Here is a 25,859-nt window from a genome sequence, read left to right on the forward strand (position 1 = left end):
CCACAACAATTCCATTTATGTTCTCCATATTACATTTTCTCATGTGAGTGGAGTGACCTTCGACTTTCATTAAAAAGAGCATTCTGCTAAACGTCTTCTTTTGTGTTTCAGGGAGGAAAGCATACTGGTTTGGAAAGATATGCGGGTGAGTAAATCAGAAAAGAATATACATTTTTGGGTGATCTGTTCCTTTTATAGTCCTACTATATATTGTATAATAATGTAGAATTTTTTTTTAATTGAAAGATTGCAGTTTAATGCAAGAAATGTGTGTTTACTGTTTTATGACTGAAATGCATGCTGAAATGATCGCGGAACAATCGCACCATCCTGTGGACTTAAAGAGCAACTGCTTCTATTTCTTATTGAAGAAGTGCTAGTTAATCTGGGGGCAGTTAACTAAACTGTTAGACATTATGCCTCTCATCATTTTGGCATTCTCATGCATGATTTAAAGTGTGAAAATGCCACTGCCGTCATATGGAGTCTATAGCCTAACAACAGTCATTTTAAACGGAACAATTTTATTACATAAATATATATAATGTACTGTAAATAATATATATATTTTTTAAAATGTCATTGATTCACTCATAAATTTACAGCTGCCAATCCATCATCTTGTTTTTTTTTCATCCTGTTTTCCCTCACAGTGTTGTTTCCTACATATGCTGCAATAGACAGATAAAACACTGTGAACATGCCAAAGCTCAACTGATTAGGTCAGCTCATTAAAAAGTTCAAACTCAAGAAGGTCAATTTTACTGGACCCAGATACAAGACACATGCACAATTACTGTAATCTTTTTATTTGTTATAAACAAAATCAAGTTTGAAGTATCATAGATTTATGAGATCCCAATGTCCGTCTGTAATCTGAACATCAGTGTAATTCTCCTACAATTCTAATACAAAAAAACATAGAAATATTAAACCGATGCTCTAATGTGACTTGAAATGGTTGCATTTTTTTCATTTAATGAGTGCAGGTAGTCAGAACCTTCACCACAAAAATAAAAAGTACTAACTGACAATAATAAAACCTGGAGTGGATCACAGTACCAGTGGAGTCCTCACCGCTCCTAATTTAACTTTTCTCTCCAAGAAACTACACAATGGGTCTCCTTAGAGTCATTCAGAAATGTCCTTACATATGCAACATACTAAATGTAACTACATTTGGTCCCACACATGGTCCAACATCTAGATCTAGCGGTGTGTTGTGATCTAGGTGGCTCTAGCTTGAGTCCATCATTTCTCTTGGTTTTCCGAACCCCAGGAGCCGTTTGCACGTAGGGGCCGTAATCCATCGCCATGGCGACAGTTGTAAAAGTTCTGAATAAAAGTGTGTTTCTATGGCCACAGACGCTGTGGATTGGCGCTGGGGTACGGCGGCAGAGCGGAGTGTTCACCGGGGCTTTCTGCGGGTGGAGGGGTGGAGAGGTGGAGGTAGATGGGCGCGCTGGGTGCAGTTGGCACTGTGGGTGTGGGAACCCTCTGCAGGACCACATGTGGGTACATATGACTTTCGGTACGGTAAAGACCAGGAATAGGAGCTTTCAGGAGGTTTTCCTGACTCCTGCAAAACAAACATACCATTTTTTTTTTAAATAAATGTATGTTTTTATTGAGCAAGGGTACATTAAATTGATCAAAAGCAACATTGAAGACATTAGTAATATTACAAAACATTTCTATTTCAAATAAATGCTATTCTTTGGAACTTTCAGCAAAGAATCCTGAAAAAAAAAGCATAACAGTTTCCACAAAAATATTAAGCTGCACTACTGTTTACTATGAAAGATTGTTTCCACAATGGGATAAAAAAGGTAATTGTAGCATTTTATCTCACAATTCAGGCTTTTTTCTTGCTATTCTGAGTTTATACAGTATCTCGCAACTCTGACTGATTATCACTTTTAAAAAAGAGATATAAAAAACTGAAAGGTATAAGTACAGAGATATAAACTCAGAATTGGGAAATATAAATAAATAGTTGTAAGATATAACTGCAAAACAAATAAATACAAATCAAACTGTGAGAAAAACACAAAAGCAATAAAACTCAGAATTGTGAGATACAAATGCACAATTGCGAGATATAAATGAAGAATTGCACGATATAAATTTATATATGTGACCCTGGAACACAAAAGCAGTCTTAAGTCTCTGGGGTATATTTGTAGTAATAGCCAAAAAAACATTGTATGGGTCAAAATGATCCATTTTTCTTTTATGCCAAAAATCATTAGGATAATAAGTAAAGATCATGTTCCATGAAGATATTTTGTACATTTCCTACCATAAATATATCAAAACTTAATTTTTGATTAGTAATATGCATTGCTAAGAATTCATTTGGCCAACTTTAAAGGCCATTTAGATTTTTTTGCACCCTCAGATTCCAGATTTTCAAATAGTTGTATCTCAGCCAAATATTGTCCGATCCTAATAAACCATACATCAATGGAAAGCTTATTTATTCAAAAAAATTGACAATTAAGACTGGTTTTGTTGTCCAGGGTCACATATAGTATTTATATATGAGGATATAAAGAAAATCCAGAATTGTGTGATAAAACAATTACCTTTTTCATTCAGAAAAAAACAATAAAAAACTCAGAATTCAGAGAAAGTCAGTCAGAATTGTGACATTAAAAATACATTTTAAAAGAAAATAAAACAGAAAACTTTATTTCCTTTTAAATAGTGCCAGAATTTTTATTTTTGCATGATTTAATAGATTAATTTCACATGTAAACACAATCAAGCAAATTTAACACTGCACAGTTTCTCACCTCAGATACCCATGGTTATCATAACCAGCCAGTCCCCCCATATAGACCGGGCTCTCAGGGGTCAGATGGGGGTCAAGGTGCTGGGAAAGACTGTAAATTTTTGGTGGAGGAAAAGCTTCCCAGTCTCCTTCATCTCTCTCCAGCCAGCACTCACTCCTCCAGGATGATTTGTGCTTGTCTCTCGTCCTGTAAACAGAGAACAGAAGTCATTAGCATCCTCTTTGCCTATTTTAAATTTCCTTGTCTCTTCCTCCCCAGATGTGCATACCTGCCCCGTCTGTCTGTCCGTTCTGCCCTCGCTTTGCTCATGCGCTCCTGCAGGCAGCAGATGATGAAGGACACAGACATGGCGAGGATGATGATGCTGCTTACTACCGATGCCAGTACGGCCACTCTCAACCCGCGGTCCTCTGGTTTGGGAATGGCTACCATATTTACACAATAGTCCACATTGAAAATCTGGGATTTAATTAGTAGGAGTGCATTTCTTAGGTGTTTTTATCTCTTAAAACAGAAATGATGGCAGTGAACACAGACCCTCACAGTCAGGTGGGTAGTTGCTCCACTGAGCGGTGTCGCTACGTAGGACACAGGTGATCTTCTCGCTGCCCACCAGCTGGTACCCCTCGAGGCACCAGAACACCAACTCTGTGCCCACGAACATCCCAGCGCCCTTCTCTACATAGAAGGAACCTCGCCGAGGGGGAAACAGCGTCGTGCAGCTCAGGCCTGCAAATACAAAGAACAGATGGTTAGAAACCACTTTTAAGTGTGCCACTTTTAAATATATACTGAAATCTAACAGATAATAGAGTAGAATAGAATAGAACAGAATGGAATAGAATTGAATAGAACTGAATAGAATACAATACAACTTGTTAATACCACTTTTGCCATGATTGGACTAAATCAAACAGAACAGAACAGACCAAAACAGAACAGAATAGAATAGAATAGAATAGAATAGAATAGAATAGAATAGAATGCAACTTGTTACTATCACATATTCATGACTGAACTAAATCAGACACATAACAGAATGGAGTAGAATAGAAGGTAACTTCTTACTATCACTTATTCATAGAATGAAACTTGTTGCTATCATACTTGGACTAAATCAAACACAGAATAGAATAGAATAGAATAGAATAGAATAGAACTTGTTGCTATCACTTTTTCACAATTGGACTAAATAAAACACAGAATAGAATAGAATAGAATAGAATAGAATAGAATAGAATAGAATGCAGCTTGTTACTGTTACTTTTTCATGATTGGACTAAATAGAATAGAATGGAATAAAACAATAGAATAGCATAGAGTAGAATGCAATTTGTTACTATTACTTTTTATAGAATAAAATTTGTTGCTATCACTTTTTCATAATTGTACTAAATCAAACAAAACAGAACAGAACAGAATAGAATAGAATTTGTTGCTATCACTTTTTCATAATTGGACTAAATCAAATACAGAATAGAACAGAACAGAATAGAATAGAATAGAATGCAGCTTGTTGCTATCACTTTTTCACGATTGGACTAAATCAAATAGAACAGAATACTTGTAATTTTTTTGGACTTGTAATTTTTGCTAGGCAAATGATAAATGCAGAAATGAAAAAGACACCTAATAAAACCACTTAGTGTAATAAATAAATGAAAATAATAAATAAGTATAAATAATAAAAGTCAATAATCACAATATCAGTCCTTATGATTTCCATAAAAATGACAGCTTTAAGTCTGTCTGTGAGTGTACTGTATGTGTGCAAGAAAGTTTTCCTGGGACTTATTTTACAGTACTTAGTCATCCTCAAGGGCTAAGATGAAAGCATATTTCCCTCTCTCTTTCCATCAGTATCCACATGGTGTGTTCTCCTGCGCTCTATCCCATAATCCACCTCTCCTCCAGTCTCTCTACATTCCCACCGAGGATTCAGCATCTTCTGTGTTCTCCTACCGAGTTTTCATCATTGCACTGTCCATCTCTACTGTCAATATACAGTCAAACGGAGCTCATATTGACTGTGCTGGAGTCAGTGTGATTAAGCTGGCAGGGTCACTGGATGGTGTTTATTGTTCACACCAGTTCCAGTCCTGTGCTGGTCTCATTAAGCCCGGCTTAACTGGCATGGCAATGCTGCTAGCATTAAGCAATCTGACTCCATGGCAAAATAAATAAATTAACTCAACTGTCAGTTTCTTTTTCTCCCTCCATCCCATCTCACATACTCCCCAAGGGTCACACCAGAGAGCTTCTCTTAGAATAGAACGTGATTAAATAAAGAATAGGGCTGTGCATTAAAAATTGATTACCCACAATTCCCTGTAGCTTAGGAGGCCAGGATGATGCAGCCTGACCACACGCTCCTGAAGCTACACTGCCATAAAACCACAGACATTCTCCAGCGGGACAGTTTGAGTGGATCAGTTTGTCCATGCATGATCATGTAACTTCAGCAAGGAACACTGTGGTGCATATTTAACGTGTTATTGTAACTCGTCTGCTGACCTCACCAGCTATTCCTGTGTACTCTGGCTTTCTCTCTTTAACACTGTCAGTTAAGTAATCCCTTTAAAGAATTGACGTGGAAGCCTCTGTATTTGTGTTACAGGTAAATGAGTGACTTACAGTGAATGGAACAACTTTACAGGATGTATTTTTATAAAAGGAAGTGCATTATGCCAGTGTTATTTTAGTATCATTAAGATGCAATTGCATCATTAAAATGCATTAGATTTTATTTTTAGATTTACTGTTTCCATTTTAATTGTATTAGTTTAAGGTTTTAGTGATTTTGTGTGCTTTAAAATATTTTTATAAAGTTTTTATTATATTGTTTTACTTCAGTTTTAGTTTTAATTATTTAAGTATAACAACTTAAATTAACTATAATACCCCCCCCCCTTACTGCATTGTGCTTGGATGTTTTTGGAATGAGTTTTTTTTTAATGTTCTTAATATAACAGTGATTATTAAATTCCCATTACTGTAATGTGGTAAAAATGCAATTATTATTATTGTTATTATTATATTAATTTAAAATCAAGATAAATTAAAGGCATAAGAATTACTATGGTTTATAAAAAAAATTACAGTACATGCAATATACATTATATATTATTAGTAATAATGATTTATTTATTTTTTCACATGAGAATGAGATTTTTGCATATTTTTTTTTTACATATATTCTGTAATGCAATAATTTTACTATAATGCATTACAAAAATAAAGTACTATTCTAAATTTAATGGTAGTACAAGAAAAAACAACATGCAACAATTTTTTTTACAGTAATTAACTTTTCTTTTTTTTTTTTTTTTGCATTGACAATAATAATTTTGGGGCTAAATGTGATAAGTTATCATAGAAAAAATGCCACAATGCAAAAATCTTAATGTCTTCAACCTTTTTCTTCAAACCAAATATATCTCCTTTTCTTTAAGCAGAATATAATTTCTTATTCCTTTCTTTTGATTTTAGGATGAAATCTGACCCGTGCATGTTCTTATCCAGCACAAATCCACTTCAAACTCCTTCAGGTTTGCCGTGCACTGAAAGCTGAAAGCAGGGCAAATTCTCTCATGGCCACAGTGCCGATAAAACCCCCTCCATTTCAGTTTCATAGCTGGCAACCCTGTAACGGAACTGACAAACTGCCAACTATCCCACTGCCCGCCATTACCACGTGGCAAAAAGCATCCTTTGTTTCACCTGTGCAATAAACCTAAAGGTAACTGACACCTGTGGAAGGTGTCTTTTCCTTCACAGATTCATTATACTGCAAACAAACTCACGTAATAGCTTGATAATGTCAGAGATCCACAAATCTGTCATGCATATTGACTTTATCTCAGGAAACATCAATAAACTATTTGCAAAGTACGCTCAAAGTATGCATGGCTTGCATATTTTATATGTTCTCCAATCATAATAAAATCTAAGTTATATGCAGTTCAGGCTGATCTGATTCGTACTGGTGATTTTATCTGAGCCATTATGAAAGCTCTGTTTGTATGTAAACCCTTAAGAAGATTTTCCATTTTAAAGCCAACACGTGAATTTCCCAATAAGTGCACGTGATTTAATATATTTGTATGTTTGCGGACTGTAAATGCTGCAGGTTGAGTGTGCTCTTTATGAAAAAGTTTTGCAAAACATGCTGTTTGGAGTTTAGAAACATGCACTACAACACATGAGCACTACAACTTTTTGAGTCCATTTGATAATTTTTGCATAGCACTATATGATGATATGCAGTTATTATATCATTGTGACAGAATATTGTTGTTATACACACCTGTGTAATTGTTTGTAGGGGCCTCAGAGCTGTTCAGAGGTGGAGTGGTCCGATGAAATATGGGACTGACCGAAGACCCTTCATGTGGTGTAAAAGTCCGAGCCGAGCTCCACGTCACAGACCACAGCAGGAAGCCCCAGGTGAGGCGGCTGCCCTTCAAAGCCATCGAAGTCTGGGGTTAAAAATGAGATGGAAAGTGTGAATGTCAGTCGCTCATGTCCTTGGCGACTCCAGAGACTTTTCTGTGCTTCAGCAGCCAAACATAGGCTGTTCGCTCAGGGACAGAGAGACAGAGAGAGAGAGAGAGAGAGAGAGAGAGAGAGAGGGAGGGAGTTACGCTGACTCTCATGCAGCGCTGCTGTGTGTTTCTCCTCCGTAAGCCGCTTGTCACTGCTGCAGCTCCACTGCTGATTATGAGCCGCTTGCGTAATGCAACACACGGCAGAGCTGCAGTCGTTTATGCAGTCACACATCCTCATGAACATATGCACTGATCTCTCTCTCCCTCTCTCTCTCTCTCTCTCTCTCCCACGTGATTCCAAGACTTTGGCTTTAAAGTGGTGGCATATTTACTAGTTAGTTTTAGTCCTAAATAATTGTGGTGAATTGAATCCTCCAAACTAAAATTCCAGTTGCATCATGTTTTTCTAATACATAAATATTTTCCACATTTTTATAAAAAGAATAATAAAGTAAACTATAAACTATGAAATAACAAAAAAGGAGGCATGGAGTGCTTTTAAACACCAATAAAATATATAAATATATTATTATATATAAAATATATATATATATATATATATCAATAATATATATATATATATATATAATATATATATATATAAAATTCAGTTAAAAAGTTTGGGGTCAGGGTGATTTTTAAACTATTTTAATATGTCTCTTCTGCTCACCAAGACTGCATTTATTTGATAAAAAATACAGTAAAAACAGTAATATTGTAAAATATTATTACAATTTCAAATAACAGTTTTCTATTTGAATATATTTTAAAATGTAATTTATTCCTGTGATGCACAGCTGAATTTTCAGCATCATTACTTCAGTCTTCAGTGTCACATGATCCAGCAGAAATTATTCTAATATGCTGATTTGCTGCTCAAGAAACATTTCTTCATTTCTTCAATGTTGAAAACAGTTGTGCTGCTTTATTTTTGTGGAATATATACAATATTGCATTTATACACACATATATAATAAATACATACATTTTACTTTTATTACACATTTGTAGTATAATTATATATTTAATGCACATCATATTCCAAATATTTTTAATTCTCAAATCAGTGCCAATAAAGATTTTTTGTGTGACAACGTACCCCATAATGTGCCAGCATGACCCCAAAAAGTGTGACAACCAGCTCCCTTCACTCCTAGTAATGAGTCATCGTATTATCTAGTGATGTCTGGTTTAATTTTGATTGCGTTCTCATACTTTTTAACTTTCATATATGCTTTAATCTCTCCAGATTATAATCTCTCACTCACTCACTCACAGCAGCTAATAATATCCTGTTGAGGGCTGACAGTGACGTCTCTGTGCAGTGATGTTGGTGACAGCCGTGACTCTGCTGAGAGGGAAACAATCAGACTCTCATTTCATTTGAACAAACAGTCCTAATATCCCACACTCTTGAGTTTTCTCTCTCAACGTTAAACTTCTTCAGCATGAATAACGGATTGTTCCGTTGATTAATCAAACACCACGGCCCGTCTTTTAAGTCTCTGTAATGCTTTGAGATCCTCGCCCACATCATGCCATATAAACCTGATCTTAATGGCTCCTCTCACCCCATCAAACCCTTTTAACGCTGTCCAAGAGGAGGACAGCTCTTAATCTTCAGCATTGTGTCATGAAGAACAAGGTCTTTTCACAGCCTCATGCAGGAGCAGCGGCTCTCCTGACTGAAGATTTAAGCGTTACTGACATTCATCCCCTGCTAAAACCCTAAACAGCTTTACAGGTAACTTAGGCAACATTGATAAGGTTATGCAACCTTGTATTTGCCATTTACTGTCTGTATGGAGAGCAGACCATTGATTTAAGTGTAGACATATGCCGAACATGTAATGTGATTACACTCGAGAATAAAAGTCAATCAAACAAAAGCACACAAACAGCTCTGTCCCCCACTGTGACCAAACAAAGCTTTGGTTTAGTACAGCATTTGTTCAGATTAAGTTTTCTCGCTCAGAAAGAAATTACAAAGTCTTAGAGCACATGATGAAACAGAAAAGCGGCAAATAGAGATTTGTATTCCTTGTTGGCTGCATTACTTTGCAGATATTTTATAACAGCACTTCACAGTACAATCTTTAAAACTAATTATACTAGAAAAATGCCAATTCAGTTACAGCAATTGCTCTGTTTTCCACTAGGTGACGTATTGCGCACGTCAGTTTAAAACGTATTGGACTGATTGAAGATTCAGACTGATATTGTAATTCAGTTTAATTTAATTTAATTTTAATTGGTGCTTTATAAATAATGATACAGACTAAAAACTAGCAGAAGTCACTGGAAGATATTTGTCTGATTATTAAGTATAATATAAAAAAGGTAAGAAAATTGTATAAATTATTATAGTATTTATATTTATAATGAATGATTGTAAATGAATAATAAATGTTCTCTATATATATATAAATTATTTAAATATTATAATACAATTGTTATAATAAAAATTCAATAACATTAAAATTTTATAATACAATTTATAATTTATACATGTATACTAATTAAGTAATAAAATATAAATCATTATATTAATTATAATTAAATCATATTTTCATATGGTGTAATTAATGTTAGAGTGAGAGAGATAATTATATATACACACACACACACACACACACACACACACACACACACATTTTAGTTGTATTATAATTTATAAATAATAAATTATAAATTGTATACTAATTAAATATTTTAAGCAAATAATATAATTTTATTAGAATTTATTAAAATTAGACAGACTTTACTGGATTTATATATATATATAATTAGTATAACTATATAAATCAAAATTTGATCATACAATTTTAAATTATATAAATATTATTTTACATATTATAAATAAATAATATAGTTTTGTTAGAATTACAGTTGGACACACCTTACTGAATTTACATTTAACATTGTCTTTAAAACCTTTTGATGATAAGGGATTTTCATAAATGCTTGAAATTTGCCTATGGATTGATTGATTGATTTTAATGAAAAGCAGCACACGTGAACTGTTTAAAAAACATGTCAGGATGCATATCATGAAGATTTGTGTAACAGTACTGTTATGCTAAAATGTGAAAAACAGTCACATGAGTGGTATTGACTGTCTGCTAACATGAAGTGTGCGCTACATTCTGCGTAATCATGACATATGGGTTTAATGCGAGTTTTTGTGCGCTTGTTAATGCAGGTGCTTCTGCTCTTTATTTTCTGACAGTCTCAACAGCATGGTCTCTGGTCCCTGTTGAGTTTATTCTGAGAAACCGACGCTGCTGCATGTAAACGGTTCAATTTGGCTCATGAGCATCGCAACCCCGCGACCCCACATCCATTCATAAACTCCACTCATTCACCTCTGATTGGTCCCGCTTTGAACTGGGAGGAGATATGGTTAGATTAAAGTAAAATTACCTTTACGCAGTACTCATAGATTTCATCTTCGTCCTTGGAGACGCTTTTACAACGCGCATGGAAATTAAGTTAATTAAGAGGACAGCTCATGCATGCTTATTCGCGATTGGTGCAATTTTATAGTGTAAAAAATAAGAAAGCATGGCGAATGAGAGATAGACACATTTACAGGTGGACACACAAAAGAGCCATCGGTGTCCTTATCATCAGAACATCCTGAAGGGGTATAAGAGGGTCTGCAAGCACTCCTGGATGGACTAGAAGGACAGGCACATTCAAACAGGAACCAAAGAGAAAAGTTCCGCTCTCAATCCATGCAAACTTTTCTGAGGAGACGCGAAGCGCGTGCAACGCACGAAAAGGGAAACGGCAATTTGCGCGATATCAAGTAGTACGTCACATCTGCATCTACAATTTATAAAATAAATACATTTAAAAAAAGGCTTAAAGGGGAGTATAGAAAACGTCTTGAAGAAAACCTTAAAGAACCCTGGACTTCTAAAAGCTGAACTGAGCAAAGCGTTCTCCCATGAGGCTGGAAGGTTCCAGAATGGACTTAATCAAAAAAATATGGACGGCTCGGAAACTCATTCTCGTGGTCATGATTCCTTTATCCCTGCTGCCTCTGCCTCTCATCCACCCGTGCAGTGTAAGTAGATCCTCAGCCACTTACACAATCACACGCGCTCGTGAGCTGCGCGCACTGTGCTCGGTCTCTGCGCGCTTTTACGCGCTGCTTACTTTTGGGTATGTGCGTTTAAAATGCATTTTATTTAAACATTATCACCTTTTGAGTGGGTTTTAAGTATATTTTGATTTTTTTATTCCGCAAGGATTCTTTATATACAGTTTCAGTGACATGGAAAATGTGGGTAGACGCAAATAAAATGCTGTTTTAGAAGCAGATAGCCAGTTTAAATTATATAATGTCTCAAACATGATAATTATGATTATTAATTGCCTGCGGTCTCCTGGGTCCTCGGGGTTACTCGAGGAGCCGCCGCGACCTCTCACCTGATTGGTTGTGTTCCAGGTGCGCTGTCAGAGCATGTCGCGCGCCTGTGCCGTGATGGTTCAAGTGTGCCGTTCTGACGGGAACTGTTTGTTTGAAACACCGGCAGGTTTTACAGATGTTGTTTGTTTGTGTAGCAATTGGAATCTTAGATTCAGTCCAACATCAGCAAAGCCTGCAGAGAGGCATTGCGTTTATTTGACCAGACGCCATCTTGAATCCAAAAATTGTTTGCAAATCGTTTTAGTGAATTAAATTTTTCATACATGTGTATTTCATTATTTCGGAAAATGAGATTATGAGCATTAACCGCTTACAGATTATTTTTTTTTTACTGCTTTAATAGGCCTATTTCAGGCATGTTCTACATTTCAGTTAAATTCAGTCTGCTAATTATATATCGTTTCTTTTCATTTTTTTGTGAAATCTACTTGCAATTTCTGAGTGAAAATTGTTTCAAAGTAAATCGTACACCATTGTTTTCAGTGTATGATGAAAAATCACATTAGGAAGAAGTCAGGTGTGCAAAAAATACACTTATACATTAAGCACATTTAGCATATTTTTTTTTCTTCTGCAGTGTCCTGTGGTGTAACATATTATAATTTATGTAGGCTAAAACAAATTTTTTTTTTTTTTTTTTTTTTTGTAGTAGTAGTAGTAGTAGTAGTAGGTGCAAATTTATGATGTCATATTAATTATTTTATGGCAAAAAAAACTTTTTTTCACACTGGGGCCATTTACAATGAATTAGTGAAGACATAAATGTTATTAAAATGAATGAATGAAATAGTGACAGGATCTAAGAAATATACTTGTTTTATACATAACTATATAAATAACCTAACCTAAAATCAATCTTAATGTTGAAGTACCAAATTCTTCACTAAAAAAAAGAAAGAAATTGCTAGTAAATTTTGCAAATAATTACAAAGAAATAGCAAGTAACACATTTAAAAAAAAAAAAAAAAAATAATAATAATAAATATGATATTATGCATGTGGGTTTTTATCCAAAATACGTTATAATGTAACCAGACACGTGATTCAAATTGATCTAAACAGCTGTAAAGTTAATACAGTCAAATGGGGAAACAGTGCCTATAGATCAGGAAATGTCATTATCTTCTGCCATGACAGCTTTTTTTACAATTCCAAAACATGTTTAAGATTAGATCACTTACACAGGTTTTCCTCTCTCTCTCTCTCTCTCTCTCTCTCTCTCTCACACACATTCTCTGAAAACACTTTTCACCAAGAGTCAGAAATAAAGGGTTTAGTTCACAATAGTTCACTAATCTCATCTCACCCACCGACTGAAAGCGATTATTCACACAAAGCATTCATGTAATGAGTCCCACAGGGAGGCTCGTGTTAATGTTGTAACAGAACCGTGTCATTTTAAGTATGTTTCCAAATAAAGTTGCTTGATGCGTAATCCTTTGATTACCCTTTTCATGATTAATGAGAGGAAATCATCATTCTCTTTTATCATCAATGCCCCGTCAGACCATCTAACAGAAATCAGCTGGATCTGAATGGACTGATTTCTTGAGCAATGATGAGATTAGAGCAGAACAAGAACAATGTGTCAATGGAGATTGACGTCCTTCAGCACAGTTGGGCGGTCATGAGAAAGCAGAAAGGTGCTGGGCAGACTTTATGAACACAGGAGCACGCTGAGGGATAATCAGCTTTGGCAGGAGCGCCGAGGGACAAAAGAAAAGCCATAAAATGCCAAAAACAGAAGTTTGCTGGTTCAAGTCCCATAGGGAACAAGCCATGAATCATTGTACCCTTTACATGCATTACCCTACATGCACTAACAAATGTTTTGCAATTTTCACTTAAAATTGCTAGTAAATTTCACAAATACCATAATTACTAAGAAAAGGCAAGTAACACGTTGAATTAAACATGAAAGTTTGAAGTAGAAAATCTAAAATAATATTTTCTTGTAAAACATACTCCTATGATCTTTGTTTTATTCAAAAAATATTTTTTACAGTATTATTTTTTGTTAATTTTAATGAAAAGACAGCTGGTCATTGTTAGTTCATGTTAGGTCTATTAAGATAAAACCTTTGATTTTAATAATTAGTTTTAATTAGTAAATGTTGGAATTAGTGTAAACTAATATTTCTAAATGCGTTTTTTATGGTTTGTTAATGTTTACTAATATTGTTACAAATGTTACAATGCAATACAGTGATTTATTATTATATGTTTATTGGAGTACATTTTACAAGAAAATACAGTATTAGCCTTTCTGCTTCAAAATTGCACATTTACAGTTTTGTTTTTTTGTATTTTTTGTGTGTGTGTGAAATTTTTTAGCAATTTCCGAATGAAAATTTTACAGTGTTTGATGAAATAATACTAAAAAAGCAAATCAGATATGCAGAAAATTAAAATGAGTACTTATTTTATGTAATATGTGCTGAAAATTCTTTAATAATTGAAAAATAAAAATATCCGCTGGAAGATTTCTTTCAATAAACACAAACTGGCCATACATCAGTGCCTTTCTCCTCCTCATTAGCCTGATGTATTTATAATGTGTGGAATGTGTGTATTAACTTTGCTTTGCTCAGCCTGTTATAAAATCTGATTAATTATGAAATATGAGTCACCTGACAAATGTTTGTTCTGTCAGCCTAAGCTCCGCATGCAGACTTTAAAGTGATTCACATGTGCTCAAATCATATTTGTATTTCACTAATTATTTTTTGCTTGCTGGAGTGTTGTGTGTCCAGGTCCAAATATTTGGCAGGGCAAACCGGATTTGGATTTTTCTGCTGATTTGCGGACTGACGCACATGGTTTCCTGCTGTTTTGCTCATAATTAAAGTCATAATTTTGTTGAAGAACTGATTTACTCCAGCATTTTAGATGCGGCTGGTACATGCAAATCTTCTCTCAAATATGTAAATGTAATCTGCTCTCATTCATCTTATATGATTTAAATGGATTTTAGTACTTATCAACTGCAAAATAGATTGAATTTAAAATGGCTTTGTTAACTATTTCTGGGCTGTATAGTACAGAACAGTACAAATGGTATAAAAAGCATGCATAAACATCAAATAAAAATCAAAGCAGTGTTTTAGATGATAAAACACAAAGTTCATAATGATGAATTGATCCGTGTTCTGCCTCTGTCTCTGTAGGAATCATCATGTGCGTATGTCCTGATCGTGACAGCAGTATATTGGGTATCTGAAGCTGTGCCGCTGGGAGCCGCTGCTCTCGTCCCGGCCTTCCTGTACCCAATGTTTGGGGTCCTCAAATCCAGTGAGGTAAGAAAACGTCTCTGTGCTTGTTTCATTGAATGCAACAGAATGTTTTGTGCAACAAGACTTGGAAAACTGTAGGTAAAATGTTCAAGTCAAGTCAAGTCAAGTCAAGTCAATTCAAGTCAAGTCAAGTCTGCTTTATTTTCAATTCTTCCACATGTACAGTACATACATACAGAGAATCGAAATTGCGTTACTCTCAGAACCCCGGTGCATACAGATAACACTAACAGTAGAGCCTAAAAATCTAGATCAAATATACAATATAAGATAAAACTATACAATAAGGGAAATGTAAAAACGACATGATAGAAAAAAATAAAAAATAAAAAATAAGGTTAAAATAAAAGCAGCGCAAGGCATATGGCAGATTAGAGTGCAAACCAGTGAACAAACAGTGCAGATAAAAAGATCTTTAGTGCATAAAAAATAGCTTATTCAGTCTGATTAAAGTGACAAAGGGCTCAGAGCAGTTATTAATTTAAACTGACTGATGAGGTGGTAGAATGACGTCAGTTCCATGAGTGCAATGAGGTAGTGAGCAGACCAATGCTGCACAAAGTGACTGGTGCATGTCATCGTATGTTAGAGGGAGGGGGGGAGAAGGACCTGGAGATGTGGGATCTGGGGGGGAGGGTTCATAGTTCAGTGGTGCGTACTGAACTATGAACATACATAAATCAAGAGCTGGTTTATATAATATAATATATGACCAGTTTTCTGACCTGGTTATATTCAGGGCTTTTGAGCCTCTCTGTCAGGATATGAGGCTTCTATAGGTGATGTTTTAAGAGTGAAACTTGTCATTGTGCTTTTTTTTCATCATGCATGTGAGTTTTACAGCTCAGAGGTGCTGATTGTTCATTTGCACCAGCCTGTTATCGCGGCCACAGTAAACTGCCAAGATATTATGTAAAAGAAAATGCTGCATCATGTGACTAAATCCCATTGACCAACTTGACAAAGCAACCTGTTATCTTAAGTACTGTAATCATGTTTGGCAAATTTTTCCCCTTTTTATGCACTTTTTTGATCTTTTTTGCTGACTCCATGGATTTTTGTTTGGACATATATATGAAATACCTTTTACACGTGATTTAATACTTTCAATGAATGTTTCTTGAGCAGCAAATCAGCATATTAGAATGATTTCTGAAGGATCATGTGACACTGAAAACTGGAGTAATGATGCTGAAAATTCAGCTTTTCATTACAGGAATAAATTACATTTTAAAATATACTCAAATAGAAAACTGTTATTTTCAATTATAATAATATGTCACAATATTTACTATTTTTGCTGTATTTTTTGATCAAATGAATGGAGCCTTGGGCAGCATAATAGACTTTAAAAACATTAAAAAATCTTACCAACCCTGAATAAAAAAGCTTAATTTATGCCATTGTTTTTGGCAGGGTTGAAATGGTGTTGCAGTTCTTGAGATCAGTGATAGTAAAGGCTTTAACTGCATGTGGTGGGCAGAGGTCAGAAAATAAGTCAGAGGGGATTGCAATACCACTAAACACAGTAAAGCAAACCACGCTATATCATCCGCACCCACTTCGTACTATTTTTACAGCGTACGGAATTGTACCCCCACATCGTAAACAACCCTAGTGAGTGACGCGGTAGGCTTCTGGCGGGGTTTCGCGTGTAGGTAATTCAAGCTCGTACAATACGTACGATTTGGCAAAAATCGTATGAATTTGTATGTTGGTGCGAATCGTACAATTAGTCCACCTCGTAAAATATTGTACGAATTAGATCGGTTGGTCCGCCCCCCCCCCCCCCCTTGGTCAAGCTCGACCAATACCTTTATAAATGTTTGCATCCTCTTACAACATTCTAATAGTTTCTAATTTCCATATTATCTCAATGTTATTTAATACAATACAAAATAAACATTACAAAACTGTTTCTTACAACATTCTAATACCTTTTTTTTACACAAAATATTCACAACAACATTTTAATAAATATACAAAAAACTAAAAACAACCAACTCTTCACAATAAGAATGTTATTTAAAGGTTACAAAAAATGTTTCTTACAACATTTTAATGTTTATTTTTACGCAAAATAAATGTTATTTGAATGTTTCTTTAATATTCTAAAACCGTTAAAATGTCCAGTTTTTTTGTCATGATTAGAACATTGTTTAAAGGTTACAGAAATGTTTTTACAACAGTCTACTAACTTTATTTTTGCTCAAAATATAACATTATTTAATTTTTTTAAAGGAATGTTAAAAAGTCCAGATTTGATCAGAACGTTATTTAAAGGTTACAAATATGTTTCTTAGAATGTTTATAAAGTATAAATAACATCATAAGAACGATCCAAGAATATTGATCTCAGAACGTTTTCTCTCAATGTTATGAGAACGTATATCAAATATTATTGAAGTTATAAGAACATTCCATAAACATTACTTCAGGGACATTTTGTCCTAACTTTTCAGAAACGTTCAGAAAATATGCTAAGATGCGTGTGTGTGTTTGCAGGTGGCCTCTGAGTATTTTAAGGACACCACGCTGCTGCTGATGGGGGTGATCTGTCTGGCTGCCTCCATTGAGAAGTGGAACCTTCATAAACGCATCGCTCTGCGGATGGTCATGATCGCCGGGGCCAAACCTGGCATGTATGTATTCAGCAGGTTTAACATGAATGTACAGTTATAGATGGACTCTGTGACCTGCATGTGTTCTGTTTATGTTGTAGGCTGGTTTTGGGGTTCATGTGCTGTACGGTTTTTCTCTCTATGTGGCTGAGCAACACGTCCACCACGGCTATGGTGATGCCCATCGCTGAAGCCGTGCTGCAGCAGCCAGAGCGGCAGTCCTACAACGACTACATCCATGTCCCTCAAAAAAAAAAGGATGAGGATAAACAGGACGAGGAGAGCGGTGAGTCAGAGCGGCAGTCTGAGAAGGTCTGCATGCATGTATGTATGCATGTTTATTATCAGCTGTATTTTAGATCTAATTCTTCTGTCCTTTCACAGACAAAGAGGAAAACCAAGAATTAAGCAAGAATCACCTTGAGCTGCTGGACCGCAAACACAAGTGAGCCGATGTGTCTGGATACAGTCAGCTGTATTAAACTACATCTGTTAAACAAGCTTATTCGCTGAAGTTTTCTTTGTTTCGCAGTGAAAAACATGAAGTCTGTATGCTGAATGAGGTAAGACAAAATTGTTTACTCACACTGTAAAATTATGGCTGTTAAAAATTAGAAAGTAAACAAGAAATAAAGGGGGTTTATGCTTAAAACAATTAAAAATTAACTAAAATAAAATAAATCTTATAATTATAATTTAAATGCATTTATAATGTTTATTATAGTGTACTAAAACTAAAGCCATAAAAAACATTTCTTTACTTGAAATAAAAATAAATGGTACCCAAAATAAAATAAAATACAAATAACTTAGTTGCCAAAGCAACATTTCTAATTTTCATTTATTTTCTAAAATAATTCAAAATAAAACTAAAATAAAAATAGATAAACGTTATATACTGACATATTAAAAGAAAAACGAATAAACATGACACACTATTGATTACTAAAACTTAAATTAAAATTCACACAAAATATACAAATACAATCTAAGTAAAAATATTAACAAAAACTATGATAGTATCTCGGTAATACTAAATAACACTGCCTTGAAATGATTTATTTAAATGATTTATGCAATTATCAGTAATCATGCTATTTTTTGTCATTATAAGTTATATGAATGTACACATAACACACAGAGAACATGTTTACTCTCATTAAATATAATATATTTATATTTTTCAAAAAAGAGTAAATTGCATGAATCAGTTGATTAATATGATCTATGTCAACTTTTAAATTTCAGTGTTGATGTCACTCAAAAAATATATAATTTTTCAAGATTATTTATCTAAATAAGATTTTTTAGATTTATTGTCTGAAAACAAGTCAAACCATTCTTGATTGATTAAATACATCTTATTTTAGGAACATTTAAAAAGATATTGCTTAAGAATGCCATTTGTTTAAATGTGTTTTTCATACTCTAGGAGTTGAATGGTCTGACATTGAAGCCTGGTTTCGGTCCAGAATTTTCTAAAGAATCAAATGGATACCTGCCAGAGGTGAGACCTTCAGCTGGCTGACAATAACTCAAAAAATTCTCTAAAATCATTTATCCCAATTGTTCCCAAACAGGCTCCAATTAGCATCCCTGCTCCACCAAAGAAACCCAAAATCGCTGCGGATTCTCGCTGTACCCCCACCAAGAGAGACCACAGGATCTGTAAGTGGGCCTGTCTCTGAGCATCACGTACGCGGCCACCATCGGCGGCCTCATCACCATCACCGGCACGTCCACCAACCTCATCTTCGCCGAGCAATTCAACAAGTATGTTATCACTCTGATAAAAGGCGCATTCAGGAAGAGGCTGAGATTTGTTTAAGCACCGGATTCAATCCGCTCAATCTCAGTTCCTGACACTAAGCGGAGAAAAATAACCCTTTCCTTTGTGCAGCATTTCTTGGGCAAAGGTGACTCTATAATGTGAGATGGTTTTGCTGATGTAAAGATGTGGCTTGTAGGGGTCAGTGGGGTTTGTATTGACACTCTTTTCATTCTATCAGCAGGCAAACCACCGCATTGTCAGTAACTATCACAGCTGTTATAATCTGTGCTCACTGGAAGTGCTGTTATCACTGACATTTTTCCAGAAATAATCAATATTAAGCACTAACTGGCTTAAAATGGGTCAGCTAGAAAGCTTGCGCCACATCAACCGGCTCTCTGTATCTTCTCGAGGCTTTTCTTGAATGCTGTGTAAACAGAACCTTGTCCTTTTCTTCCACACTGGAATGAAGTAAATGAGACATTTGACCCCTGAACGCAGGGCGCTTGAGCTTTCATGTGACAAAACATGTTTTAATTATATAAAGATCAAGTGATGAAGTTTTTAATGAATAATGTGTGTCATATATAAGTGAAGTACTGTATAGAAGGAACAATTGATAAACTTGTTCAATTAAAAACCTGTTTGAATTCAGCAGTATTCACAACCCATTTTACTTTCATAATGTGACATATTTCAGATTGAAACATATTTTCTCACTAAATATAAACTCGAAAAAAAATAATAGAATGGGACTTTGTTTTATTAATTGGGAATGATTGTGAAAAATGGTCTTTATATGACAGGTTAAAAATACGCAAGTTCATTTTTTGTGAAACATTTTTTATTTATTTATTTTATTACATATTTTAATAAACATATATAATTATTAAAATATTTTTTATAGTTTAATATATGGATATATTTAATAAAATGTTATTTTTTCATTTATTATTATTATTTTTTAATTTAATATGTATTTATTTTATATTTAATACAAATATTAATATTATTAAGATTTTTAAATATAAATATAATATAATAATGCACTGACATCTTTAACAATGATTTTAATTATATAAACACTATAAAAAAAAAATTAAAATTGAAATTTCATGAATCTGATTTATTGAAATATCCAAGTTGCCTAAAGTTAACATTTTAAGGCAGCACACACACTTATTTAGTTAAAGTTGGTTTTGTCAAGTTGTTATGTGTTTTGCCACACTAAACTTTGCTATAAAATGTCTGTTTCAGTCGTTATCCAGAAGCAAAAGTCATTAATTTCGGCACGTGGTTCATCTTCAGTCTGCCGATCGCTCTGATCATGCTGATGCTCACCTGGATCTGGCTGCACTGTCTCTTTCTGGGATGCAAGTAAGAATAAAGAGCGACGTTATAAATTTGAAATGAAATTGTGAAAGGATCTTGCTGAACTCGAGCTGTTATCTCCTCACAGTTTCAGAGAGACTTGTTCTCTCAGCAAGAAGCGCAAAACCAGGCGAGAACTCCTCTCTGAGAAGCGCATTCATGAGGAGTACCAGAAGCTCGGCCCCATCAGGTACAAGAGTCTGAATCTCTGGCTGTCGTTCAGAAACTGAGTGATGTTGTGGAAGGTTTTGGGTTTTCAATAAGACTTTATTTTAATGTTGGGACTAATATGATTTTTCTCGTGGTTCACAGTTATCCTGAAGTCGTGACGGGCATCTTCTTTATTCTGATGACTGTACTTTGGTTCACCAGGGAACCGGGATTCGTCCCCGGCTGGACGTCGCTGTTTGAGAAGTATGACCCTCTTGCCAATAAATATTTAAAAAATAAAATAAAACATAATAAGATAAAATAATAAAAATGTAATTTTTTTTTATTTTATATGATTCCAAGATTTTGTGAATAAAAGTGTCAACTAAGAGTTAAAATATTAAGTAACAAGCAGCATTTTCCTTAAAATCACAGCTAAAAGTCACAGTGGAAAATACTCACACTTAATATAACAAACATATAATAAAAAAAAAAAAAATATAAATAAAAACATAAGAATATTGTATTAAATCATAATTTTACATCACTATTTTATTCCTTTATGGAAAATACAATTTCTTATTTTTTTATTCTATTTTTAAATAAAATATTTTATTCTATTTACTTTTATTTCATATATTTTATTTTATTTTAAATATTTATTTCAGTTTTATTCATATTTATTTTATACACTTATTTTTATTAATTTTATTTAATTTTTATTTATTAATATTTATTATTTTTTATTATTGATTCATCAGCAAGGTTGCATTAGATGAAAGTGTCAGCTTAGTTAATATATATATATATATATACATATATATATATATATATATATATATACATACATACATACATACATACATACTATATATATATATATATATATATATAATATATATATATATATATATATATATAAATAAATTATTTTTGTTTTGTTTTGTAAGAATCCAAGTTGGATGTCACTGGTTGAGAAGTTAATGAACCTCTTGTGTTAACTCAGTCAAAAATAATGATTATTTTATTTTATTTTAGTACATGAACATGAACCTCTTGTGTTTAACCCTTACCCAGTCAATAAAACTGATTTCCATTTCTAAATCCTCTAATGTATGCACACGTGATAAGAAAGATTGACTAAATCTCATGTATCCCGCAGGAAGGGCTACAGGACTGATGCCACGGTGTCGGTGCTGCTCGGCTTCCTTCTCTTCCTCATCCCGGCTCGAAAGCCCTGGCCATCTGCATTCTCCAGCGAGAACAAAGGTCAGATCGCACGCTGCCCGCAGCAGGGCCGCTCCGCGCTACAGTACAACCCCAATCATTCGCTCAGCAGGGTCTAGTGTACAAGCAGTTCACTGAGGTCGAGGACATGAGAGGAAAGGTGAATCAGGTTTCTCTCTGTTATCCGTGCAGGTGATGATGATGACGATGAGGAGGAAGAGGATCCTCTGGCTCCAATGATCACGTGGAAAGACTTCCAGAGACTGATGCCGTGGGAGATTGTTATTCTGGTGGGAGGAGGATACGCACTGGCTGCCGGATGCAAGGTGAGCATTATTATTAGGCCTATTATTGGAATCATTATGGTTTTTAAAACTCTTAATTCTCATTGGCCTACTGTAATGTAAAACAAATTCATTCCCATTATTGTAATGCAGTAAAGAATACATATATATATATTTTTAAATATATTTTAAAGTATACATAATGGTAGTATTTGTTTTACTGAATCTGATTTTAATTAAAAAAATCTGTGTCCAGACAAGTATTGAGAAATCAGGTGAAAACATGGTTACTTATCATAAAAATATTGTCAAAATGGATTTTTAATGGTCTTCCTTTTATTTAATTTAATTTATTTTAATTTTATTTTTTATGTGTAATATTAATATGTGTAATATGACCCAAATATATATTTACAAGATTCACTAACAAAATTACACTGGATAAAAATGTGAGCCAAAAGTTATATATATTTAAGTTTTATATATATATATATATATATATATATATATATATATATAATATATATATATATATATATATATATATATATATATATCTATATATATATATATATAGCTATATATATATATATATATATTAATTTACCAATAAAGTTGCATTGGATAAGGGTGTCAGCTAAGTTAAAATTTATTTTAATATAATTAATTTTTGTATTATTTTATTAATTTAATTCAATTAATGTTTTAGAATTATTTTATTATATTTAATTTGATTTATTTTATTATGTACGATTCCAAGTTGCTGTGAATAAAATCTCAGCTAAAAGTCAAAAAATCAAAAGTAACAAGTAGTATTTCCTTTAAAATCACATCTAAAAATCACAGTGGAAAATACTTAAATAAATAAATAGATGTTTAAATTATGATTTTTTTTTAATTCTTTAATTCTGAAATTTAAATCATAATTTTAAATCAATATTTTATTATTATTTTATTCCTTTATGAAAATGTACTTATTTTATTTTATTTCAGTGTAACATGACTCAAAGATTTCTTTGCAAGATCTATTTGACAGCTAAAAGTCAAAATAATTTTTTAATGTAATTTTTATTTTATTTATTTTATTGTAATATTACAATGTAATATGACCCAGACATTGGGACGTAATATTTTTTTATTTTTTTTATGTAAGATTCCAAGTTTCTTTGGATAAAAGTATCAGCTAAGAGTGAAAATATTAAGTAACAAGTAGCATTTCCCCTAAAAATCAGTGGAAAATACTGAGTCTCATTTAAAAAACAGCAATTTAATGAAGAATTTAATCTAAAGAATATTGCTTTAATTATGATTTTACATCACTATTTTATTAAAGAACTGTTATATAACATCAGATTCTTTTCTAGAACAAACATGCCCTATACGTTAACTTCTATATGAACCGTGTGACGTCTCTGGTCCAGGTGTCCGGTCTCTCCATGTGGATCGGTCGGCAGCTGGAGCCCATGAGTGGTCTTCCTCCGTGGGCCGTGACGCTGCTGGCGTGTCTCCTGGTGTCCGCCGTCACCGAGTTCGCCAGCAACCCAGCCACGCTCACAGTGTTCCTGCCCATCCTCTCGGCCCTGGTCAGCTAACACACACACACACCTGAGACACACAAACAGATCAAAGTGTTATTATTTCACAGCAGTGTTCTGACCGTGTGTCTCCTGTTCCTCACAGTCAGAGACGCTGCACATCAACCCTCTGCACACACTCATCCCTGCCACCATGTGTGTGTCCTTCGGCGTCATGCTGCCTGTTGGAAACCCGCCGAATGCCATTGTGTTCAGTTACGGACACGTGCAGATCAGCGACATGGTATGAAACAACATTAGCCTGTTATATCACCCTGTCCCGTCTCACAGCTGTGCCAGGAACGCCGTGTCGAAAGGCCAAACCATTAATCATTTGGTTTTCATAAGCCAACTAAGGGTGAAACAGGTGCCTGGTCCATTACCAAAAGTACATGATTTTAAACAGCATGTAAGAGAAATAACGTGTTTAAGTGTAAATGAAATGAATTGTGCTAAATTAAGTTACATTTGAATATATTTTAGGATGTAAATACGCCTTCAGAAATGTAACAGGGCCGATGGTAAAAAGGATTGCAGTTTAAAACATAATTTTAATATGGCAAAATTACAAGATGCTCATTTGAAAGATTTATTTGATCATCAGTTGCTTATTATACAAAATCATTTTCACAAAGATGACATTTTAAGATGGTCCCCTGCTGATAAATATAGTAAAACTTGATAAAAATTAATTAGGAACTTATGAACCTGGGACGGTACCTTGTCTTGAAAAAACTGACTACCTGTGAGTTTCTTGCCCAATTTTTATTATTATTATAATTTTTTTTATTGAGTTCATTACTTTGAAATATTTTTAATATTATATAATATTAAATTATATTATATTAATATTTATATTGTGGAAAAACATGCATATTCATGATAAAAGAAATAGAAAATATATAAATAGATATAGAATAGAATAAAAAACAAATAGCTGGATTTTTGTTGATGTGTTGGAGCAATGTCTATTTTAACACATATTGAATGTCTGTATCATCTATTTATTACACATTTTTTGTTCCACATAGAGTATGTATATGAGAACTGTTTTTTACACTGATAGTGATGATTTGTTTTTTGCCCAAGTGTGATAATAAGCCTGTCACCCTGGTGTAGCTATTTACTGGCCAGCGTTATATTTTCTGCTTGTGTCTTGCAGGTGAAGGCTGGTTTTGGAGTGAATCTGATCGGGGTTTTTGTGGTGATGTTGGCCATCATGACGTGGGGCGAGCCGCTCTTCCATCTGAGCGAGTTTCCCACCTGGGCGCTGATGCGTAACGTCACGGGCAGCTTTTAGCCGGCCTTTGATTGAGGACACTGGATATACACTGAAGGAGGCACATATATGCAATTACAGCCTTATTTTTGTACATCGTTGGAGTAAGAGGACATCCGTCTGAGGATGCAGAACTGCTCACTGTGACTGAATGAACGGTGCGATCGCTGGAATCCATTCTTACACTTATATATCAAAGCATTAGATGTAGATTAACAACCTTCCAAGTTTACGCGCCTACAAAACACAATCAGCGATGTTTGTGTGAAAATACCGATGTAACATATCCGTATGCTTTATTTCCCGACGTCTAACAAATGTCGTGATACATTTGCATTATTTACTTGAGAGGTTTGAGGGACATTCTGCATCAGATGAAGTCTCTGCTGAAATCAGGCTTAGTATCTAACATGCTCTTACCAAAATGTTACATAGTTTTTGTGGTCTGGTTACGGAAGATTGTTTCAAACGTTACACACTATATATATATATATATATATATATAT

General features: G+C 34.1%; 2 protein-coding genes and 1 long non-coding RNA gene across 5 annotated transcripts; 2 read left to right on the forward strand and 1 right to left on the reverse strand.

Moving 5' to 3' along the window:
• Positions 1-53: 53 nt before the first annotated feature.
• Positions 54-4,992, forward strand: LOC122141340. Of its 2 annotated transcripts, none has more exons than XR_006157725.1 (3): positions 54-145; positions 3,057-3,549; positions 4,659-4,992. It is a non-coding gene; the product is annotated as an uncharacterized LOC122141340 (long non-coding RNA). The 2 variants fall into 2 exon arrangements; XR_006157726.1 differs by lacking the exon at positions 54-145 and adding an exon at positions 1,379-1,511.
• On the reverse strand, positions 794-11,894 carry LOC109084804 (sushi domain-containing protein 3-like). 2 transcript variants are annotated; one of them, XM_042747836.1, is made up of 6 exons: positions 11,783-11,894; positions 7,105-7,276; positions 3,336-3,527; positions 3,067-3,223; positions 2,799-2,984; positions 794-1,579 (listed from the first exon to the last, which is right to left on the reverse strand). In XM_042747836.1, exons 2-6 carry the CDS (start codon positions 7,268-7,270, stop codon positions 1,354-1,356), a joined length of 927 nt encoding a protein of 308 aa, XP_042603770.1. In that variant the 5' UTR covers positions 7,271-7,276; positions 11,783-11,894; the 3' UTR covers positions 794-1,353. The 2 variants fall into 2 exon arrangements, with proteins under 2 accessions (XP_042603770.1, XP_042603764.1); XM_042747830.1 differs by lacking the exon at positions 11,783-11,894 and adding an exon at positions 8,445-9,088.
• Positions 10,680-25,859, forward strand: LOC109103593 (solute carrier family 13 member 4-like). The gene is given in 17 exon segments (XM_042747451.1): positions 10,680-11,417; positions 14,951-15,079; positions 17,582-17,718; positions 17,799-17,983; positions 18,082-18,142; positions 18,230-18,260; positions 19,130-19,204; positions 19,278-19,373; positions 19,376-19,470; positions 20,726-20,845; positions 20,928-21,029; positions 21,152-21,253; positions 22,152-22,258; positions 22,409-22,542; positions 23,922-24,083; positions 24,181-24,318; positions 25,237-25,859. Coding segments are annotated over 17 exon segments (1,932 nt in total). The 5' UTR covers positions 10,680-11,297; the 3' UTR covers positions 25,375-25,859.

This window comes from Cyprinus carpio, chromosome A4 (genome assembly GCF_018340385.1).
Source record: "Cyprinus carpio isolate SPL01 chromosome A4, ASM1834038v1, whole genome shotgun sequence".
NCBI lineage: Eukaryota > Metazoa > Chordata > Actinopteri > Cypriniformes > Cyprinidae > Cyprinus > Cyprinus carpio.

Coding starts and splice junctions, on each gene's coding strand:
- LOC109084804 (XM_042747830.1), bottom strand. Junction 3,224..3,335: donor CTACCCACCTGACTGTGAGG/GTCTGTGTTCAC, acceptor TAAATATGGTAG/CCATTCCCAAACCAGAGGAC. Junction 2,985..3,066: donor CGGACAGACAGACGGGGCAG/GTATGCACATCT, acceptor CTCTGTTTACAG/GACGAGAGACAAGCACAAAT.